Source organism: Rhincodon typus, chromosome 17, assembly GCF_021869965.1.
Source record: "Rhincodon typus isolate 14 chromosome 17, sRhiTyp1.1, whole genome shotgun sequence".
NCBI lineage: Eukaryota > Metazoa > Chordata > Chondrichthyes > Orectolobiformes > Rhincodontidae > Rhincodon > Rhincodon typus.
Window position 1 is genome coordinate 32,808,816 of NC_063348.1, and position 8,080 is coordinate 32,816,895.

Below are 8,080 nucleotides of genomic sequence, written 5' to 3' on the forward strand. Positions count from 1 at the left end.
GTCTTTAAAATAAAGACAGCTTTTATTGTATCCAACTTTAAGGCCTTGAGAAAGAGGAGTTAAAATGCTACACACTAAATTCTGAAGATACTGACATGAGGGATTCTGTCACTTCACTGCCAAACCTCTGACAGTCTGTTGTTCGCACATTTAGTGGTTTAGTTCGTCCTCTGTTTGAAATTACGTTTTTAAACTAAATCCTCCCACTTCCTTTTTCAAATAGATCTTATTTGTGATAGAATTTGATGAACATTGGGAAAATAACTGTAACACATCCCTCCATGGGTTGCTACAACTTCAACATTGAAGAAGTTTTGCCTACTGTTCAATTTATTCTTTCCAGGGAAGCAAAGATCAGTTGAAAGAAGTCTGGGAGGAAACGGATGGCCTCGATCCTGAAGATTTTGATACCAAGACCTTCTTCAAACTGCATGGTAAGGGTTATGACTAATCAATTTTCGGCCTCTTGTATCTGGGCTGGATAACACTTAAAAGGATGACTTGATAGATGATGTATCAAAGATATAGCACACCAGACTTCCTAGATACCATTGTGATCCAAGGCAAATACTTCTTCAATAAAGACTTGATGTTCGAGTAGCTTCAGTTTAGAGTTTGAGCTGGAGGCTGAACTACAAACATTGCAATACATCAGGAAAAGAGAGAGTTACCTGGATTCTTTATACCAGGAGGTATTCACACTATTTAGGATAGTGACTTCTAATTTTGTCAGTGATGTGGGCAGGAGGGTGTGACTGCGAGTGAGGCGGGTAAGGCAACCTCGAAGGGAGGAGTCCAGGAATGTCAGCTGCTGCAGCTATTCGATAGATTTAATTTCTCTTGTCTTGTTTGGATGGTTGCAGAGGGCTGAAGAGTTGATGTGCAAACTGACCATGGCACTGTGGTACAGGAGACCATTCAAGTGCGGGTGGGAGATAATGACCTGGTGGTATTATTGCTGGACTGTTAATCCAGAGACTCGGGTAATGTTCTGGGAATCTGGGTTCAAATCTGCCACAACTGAGCGTAGAATTTGAATTCAGTAAAAATCTGAAACTAAAACTGACCATGAACCCATTGTCGATTGTTGGAAAAAACCCATCTGGATCACTAAGGCCCTTTAGGGAGGGGAAACTGCCATCCTTACCTGGTCTGACCTACATGTGATTCCAGATCTACAGCAATGTGGTTGACTCTCAACTGCCCTCTGGGAAATTAGGGATGGACAATAAATGCTGCCCTAGCCATTGATTCCTACATCCGATGAATAAGACATTGATGATCTTCCCTACTGCTAGCATCATCGAATCCAAACCTCATTTTACGTCAGCAAGTATTGTATTCTTTGGGTTAAACAAACAGCAGCTACTTTGACAGAGACTGTGAAAGGATAAACATGTAGGTGTGGGGATTTTGTGGCAGTCAGTAGCAGATTATGTGCCAGTTGTGTGTAGGGGTGGATTGTTAGTTGGTACAGGTTTGGGTAGTATATGTGTGGGTGTTGGGTAACAGTGGGTGAGGGTCTAGGTTTCCAGCTGGTTGAAGCGGTAGAGTTGACATGTGTGAGGTTATGGGTTCAGGTGGGTGAGGCATTTGGACGTAAGAGTGAGAGGCTGGTGACTGTAGGGTTTCAGATAAATGGACGTGTGTTTAAGGCATGTGAAGTGTTTAGATCAGTATCTGCTGGATTCAGCAGCGCGATTGGTTTTGGGCCAGGTGGAATTGAGTCATGGGGAGTGTTTGGCACGTTGGATCCAGGGGGTGTTGGGACAGGGGTGGTAATGGTCAGAGTTAGGGGGCATTTGGATGGTAAGCCGTGGGGTAAATTATTTAGTTACCCATAGGTTAGGATATGTTGTTAATTGTCTAACTTTCCTTGAGTAACTTTTAACTTGAGGGAGTCCAAACTTACCTTCAGTTCCTGTGCCCGTCAGGCATTTAACCAGCTATAATTCACCCTTAATTGGCAACTCTCTGCAGCCTAGCGAGAAACTCACCTTGCCGCTAGGGAGATGCATAAGGATTCTGAGTTGTTCCCAATGTTGAAGTTGGCCTCTCTAGCCTTCTTGCCCAATTTTTCCGCCAATCTCACCATAATCCACATTGCTCAGGCCCTTTAAAGATTCTGCCCAATGGTTAATCATGAGTTTCAGTTTGTGATTGTTAGATGTTCTAGAAAAATATAAAATACAACAACGAGGAGGCCATTCGATCAACAAATCTGGGTGACACTCTTGAAGAATAATGTGGTGGTTCCATTTCTTCCCCCGTATTTCTACAGTTTGATGTCTCAATCAAATATTTATCCAGACAGCTTTTTATGGCTGCTTTTGTAGTATTGACGACGATATGAGGAACTAATTTTGAAAAAGCAAAATCCTTGCTTGCATTAATATTTCCTTTAAAATAGCAGGAAGGCAATGTTAAGTTGAGGATAATGGACTAATTTCAAAACCTAAGAATCAAATATAGAAGTTGGAACAGTAGTTTTAGGTTTGTGTTTGTATATTATGAAATGTACTTCATGAAAAGTTAACTGAGAATATTTTTCTCCTTAGATACTAATGGTGATGGATTCTTGGATGAGCAGGAGATGGAAGCATTATTTACCAAAGAGGTAATTAACTAATATTTTATTGTTTTTGGAGGACATATCTGCAAAACTTCTACAATACAAGATACAACGTTAGGTTAAATTTGCAGTCTCCAGTTTGATTGTAGAGCCTATGCTTGATCCATGATCCATGATCAAATTGAGCTAGAATTGAGATTGGGATGCTTGGAGCCATGTATGCTGGTGGAAAGCTCCTTTATACCACATTTGGAGAAGGACATGGCTGTCATCATTTCTCTGACTTACCACTCTGCTTATGTGATCTTTAACTTCACATTCCTTTCTTGGGTCCTCTTTATCTTATTAGGGTGGCCAAACTTGTAGGTGCTTGTGTGAATAATTATTTTATTTTATTTTACTTTATTTAACCTTTTAAATTCTATCGACAGGATTCTCACCTGAATTCTAATAACATTGATGTTCTGATAAAATAACTATGCTGGGTTTCCAGACTTTGAATATAATTCATTTCAAGTTTCTTATTTGAGGCATTGCCTTCCTGTAAAGGAGCCTATAGTTAGTGACGACATTGCACTGGGTCAGTGCCTTCTCGATACTTTTACACATGTTGATTTTTGGTTCCTCTGATGTAATTCAGAATGTCTTCGACAGCTGTACATAACGGAAAACTGAACTCATTTCAACAGATTAACATTTAATTAAGATTTGCCGACTCTGATTTGACAAACTAGTAATCGTGTGATATTTGATCACATGACACTTGCCCATTTTTGGAAATGTTGCTGCTGTACTTTCATTGAGATACTTTCATATCACCAACTCCCAAATTTAAAATATATATAGTTATAAGAATATTAACTTATTAATCAAAGAATGCAAAAATGATAGAAATATTTAGTAAGTAATGCATAAATTTGAACAACATAGCGTTTCTTAACGTGATCCCTCTTGTACTAACATTTTTTTCATTCACTTATTGGATTTAGACATTGCTGTCTAATGAGCATTTATTGCCCTTCCCTAGTTGCCCTTGAGAAGGTGGTGCTGAGATGCCTTCTTGAACGGCTACAGTCCATTTAGTGTAGGTAGATCCACGATGCTCTTAGGGAGGGAGTTCAAGGTTATTGACCATGACACCAAAGGAATGGTGATATATTTCCAAATCTGGGTGGTGAGTGGCTTGGAGGGGAACTTGCAGGATAATGGTGCTCCCAGGTATCTATTGTTCTTCTCCTTCCAGATGGTAGTATCATGGGTTTGAAAAGTTATTGCCTAAGGTGTCTTGGTGAATTTCTGCATTGCATCGTATAGATGCTGCAAACTGCTGCTACTGTGCATTTGTTATTTTATCTGGTTTGCAACCTGCTTTGACCTGGATAGTGTTGAGCTTCTTTAATGTTGTTAGAGTTGCAGTCGTTCAGGTAAGTGGAGAGTATTCTATCACACTCCTGACTTGTGCTTTGTAAGATAATGGACAGGCTTTGGGGTGTCAGGAGGTGAGTTACTCACTGCAGGATTCGTAACCTTTGGCCTGCTGTTTTAGCGATAGCATTGAATGGCTAGTCTGGTTTCGGTCTATAGTCAGTGCTGATTACCAGGATTTTGATGGTGGGAGATTCAGTAATGCTAATGCCATTGAATGTCTGGGGAGTATGGTTAGTTTTTCTTTTGTTGGAGATGGGCATTGCCTTGCAAATGTTACTTGCCACTTCTCAACTGGATATCGTCCAGGTCTTGCTGTAACTGAATATGGACAGTTTCATTATCTAATCAGTTGTGGATGGTGCTAAGCATTATGCAAAAAAACCCCACTTCTGACCTTGTTATGGAGTCTAAATCATTTATGAAGCAACTGTAAATAATTGTACCTGGGATGCTACCCTGAAGAACTCTTAAATGACTGATCTACAGCAGCCCCAATCATTTTCCTTTGAGCTGGGTATGATGCCAACCAGTGGAGAGTTTTTCCAATTCCTATTGACTCTAGTTTTGCTGGAGCTCCTTGATGTTCCACTTGGTTAAATGCAGCCTTAATGTCAAGGGAATCACTCTCACCTAACCTCAGGAATTCAGGTCCTTTGTCCATGTTTGAACCAATGCTACAACGAGATCAGGAGTTGAATTGCCCTGACATATCCCAGGCTGAGCTTGATAGCATTGTTGATGATCTGTTCCATCACTTTAGTGATTGTGTGCAGACTGATGGGTCAGTAATTAGCCAGGTTAGTATCATTTAATATAGGGATGTGACATTACTGGCTGGGCTCTCATTTATTGCTCATCGCTAATTGTTCAGAGGGTATCTACATTGCTGTTGGTCTTGACTCATATGTAGGCCAGATCAGGTAAGGAGGACAGATTTCCTTCCCTGAAAGATATTAGTGAACCAGATGAGTTTCGACAACGATCAGCAGTGGCCACATGAGTTGCCATTAGATGAGGTTTTATTCCAAATTTTTAAAATTTCAGTGTAAATTTCACCATCTGCTGTGGTGAAATTCCAATCATGTCCACAGAATATTGCTCTGGGATCCAGCGACATTACTATGATGCACCATGTCCCCCTTTGTCCAACTTTTTGAACACAAAACATACTTGTGCAATTTTCCTCATTAGGTAGATGCCAGTATTGTAGCTGTATTGGAATCTTTTGAACAGCGGCATGGAAAGTTCTGGAGCACAAGTCTTCACTACTATTATTTCTTTTTCTTGTGCATGCATCTCCAAGGACTGTGTGTGGCAATGCTGCGAATGGTGTTGGCACACCAATTACTGTGTGTGGACCTCAGAGTGGCTGTGAACAGCTTAGAAGAAGCATTGATCTTCAGTACTATTGCCAGAGTGTTGTCAGGTTTCATTAAGTTTGTGGTATTTTAGTGCCTTCAGTTGATTCTTGATATCATTGGAGGTGAATCAGATTTCCTGAAGACTCGCATCTGCAATGCTGGGGATTAGCAGAGGAGGCCAAAGTGGATTATCCACTTGGCATTCTGGCTGAATTTTTTTGCAAACGATTCAGCCTTATCTTTTGCACTGATATGCTAAACTCCCCATCATTGGGGATGGTGATGTATGTGGATTCTCTTCAAGTGAACTGATTAATAGTCTACCACTATTCTCAACTGGAGGTAGCAGGAAAGGAGAACTTAGATCTTGATCCGCTGGTTGTGAAATGACTTTGCACTCTCTATAACTAGCTGTTATGCTGTTTGACATACAATTAGTCCTGTGTTGTAGCTTCTCCAGGTTGACTCCTCATTTTTAGGTATACATGGTGTTGGCCCTAGCATACCCTCCTGAATTTTTTTTTTGAGCTAGTGCTGATCCCTGGTTTGATTGTATCAGGTAGAGTTGGGGATATGCCAGGCCATGAGGTTTCAGATTGTGTTAGAGTACAATATTGCTGCTGATGATGACTCACAATGCATCATGTATACCCAGCCTTGAGTTGCCAACTCTATTCAAAATTTACCTGTGTAGCGCAGTGGTAGCTGTTCCAAACCAGTGAGGAGAAATAAAATTTACATATGAACTCCAGTGCATTTTTGAATCTTGCCACACCACACTGCCTGCTATCTGTATCTCTACTTTTAACACTTTAGTAAATGCAAGATCATACAAATGAGAACTTCAGAATTCTTGGAAAGGTTCATTAATTTTGAGATAACAAAGTGTGTGCTGAAGGAACACAGCAGGCCAGGCAGCATCAGAAATTTCTGAAGAATGGTCCCGACCCAAAACGTCGGCTTTCCTGCTCCTCTGATGCTGCCTGGCCTGCTGTGTTCCTCCAGCTCCACACTCTGTTATCTCTGAATCCAGCATCTGCAGTTCTTGCTATTTCATTAATTTTGAGTATTTTTAATAACAATAGAATGTGCTTCTCTGAAAAGTGTGTAGATGTTGGCTTTGATAAGTTCCACTTGGATGAACAGTAATGTCAGAGATTTGATTTTAAGTTACTTCCTCTTTCTATTAAACATGCAGCTGGAGAAGATTTATGATCCTAACAATGAGGAAGATGATATGATAGAGATGGAGGAAGAACGGTTGAGAATGAGGGAGCATGTTATGAAAGAGGTATTGGACTGTATGATGAGCAGAAAAGAATACTTAATTTGAACAATAGAATGACCTGCTTTTTAAGTGGGAATTTGGACTAAGATTTTTGAAGATTTTGAAATTGTCAATTAATCAATTATTGATTTTGTTCCTTGTCCAAATGATTTTGGTTTGTATTGATGAATCTCAATATATGAAACTTGTTTCAATGATCAAGTTACATATTAACAATAATGTTGCAATATGTATCATAATCCATCATTGACCCTTGTGTTTACTTCCAAGGCATGCATACTTGAATGTAACTAGAGAATGACTGGCCTTCATCAAATCAGATTCTTCAAGTTTTCTGAAAAATGCTCAGTTGATCAGCAAGGCTCACTTTGTACTTTTTTGATCTGTACCTTAGCAAATTCTGAACATCTGGTTTGCAGATGCTGTCAATCACTTCAGGCAATATCCATTTCTCTTTTAAAATTGCTATTATCATCTTGTTTCACTAAATAACCTACCACTATCTTATTTGTCCTCTAGCACTGTCCCATGTCAATTCCCTTTCATCTCTATTCACTTGAACTTATCATTTTAGCTGTACATCTGTCTTTTCCTAAAATACAGTTTGCTTCACATTTTACTAGCAGAACCAAGACCTTCCTGGACATTCTGTGAAACCCAGATCTGACTACCTACTCCTTCCTTTAATCTGATGATCATCTCCACAATCAAACATTCATCAAAACTTCCTCCATTTGAATGTTGGAAAGACAATCCATAGTTTTAAGTCCACATTGTGGAATTCACTCCCTTGCCAATTTTGACCGAGGGTGATGTTTAGAATACGTCCTATCCAGCACCAAATTCCTTACTTTTATCTTTTAAACTTCACCTGGCTCTACAGTGATCTCACTCCCACTGTCACTGAAATCTTTAACCATGCTTTTACCTAGACTTAATTTTCTCAGTCTTTTGTTGACCTCTATCAAACTCTTTCAAAGCTCAGTTATTTAGTACACTTTTTTTAATCTCATTTGACCATACTAGAATGTTACCTGATCCTTGCTGATTTACACTGATCTCAATGCACTGAATTTCAATGCTTAATCTTAATTTTCAGATACATCTTGCTCCTATCTTAGCCTTTATAGGGAACCTTTTAGATTTTCTAGCTCTCCCTGTACCCTGTGTTCTTTACTTCTGCCTTATTTATACATCTCCCTCCTGTATTTGGCCTAATTTTCTGCATTGCTCAATATGCCTTGCATCGTGTCTTTAAAACATGCCTTGAAACCCACCTATTTTGACAAACTTGTGTTTATTTTTCTGCACTCTGACAGCAAAGCTGAGCGTATTCCACTATTTATTTGAAAGGTCTGAAAAATTTCTTCTGTAGCTCTTTCATGTAGGTGTTTTTTTATGTTCAAGGTACTGTACAAAAGTAAATTGTAG

General features: G+C 39.5%; 1 protein-coding gene across 6 annotated transcripts in view; it reads left to right on the forward strand.

Annotated features, from left to right (window-relative positions):
• The window catches only part of LOC109915490 (nucleobindin-2-like), a 56,638-nt gene that overhangs the window by 36,323 nt on the left and 12,235 nt on the right, over positions 1 to 8,080 (forward strand). For all 6 annotated transcript variants that reach the window (XM_048606924.1, XM_020515123.2, XM_020515124.2 and 3 more), the window contains 3 exons: positions 344 to 434; positions 2,559 to 2,617; positions 6,560 to 6,652. In XM_048606924.1, coding sequence (XP_048462881.1) covers positions 344 to 434; positions 2,559 to 2,617; positions 6,560 to 6,652 — 243 coding nt within the window. The remainder of the gene's footprint in view (positions 1 to 343; positions 435 to 2,558; positions 2,618 to 6,559; positions 6,653 to 8,080) is intronic.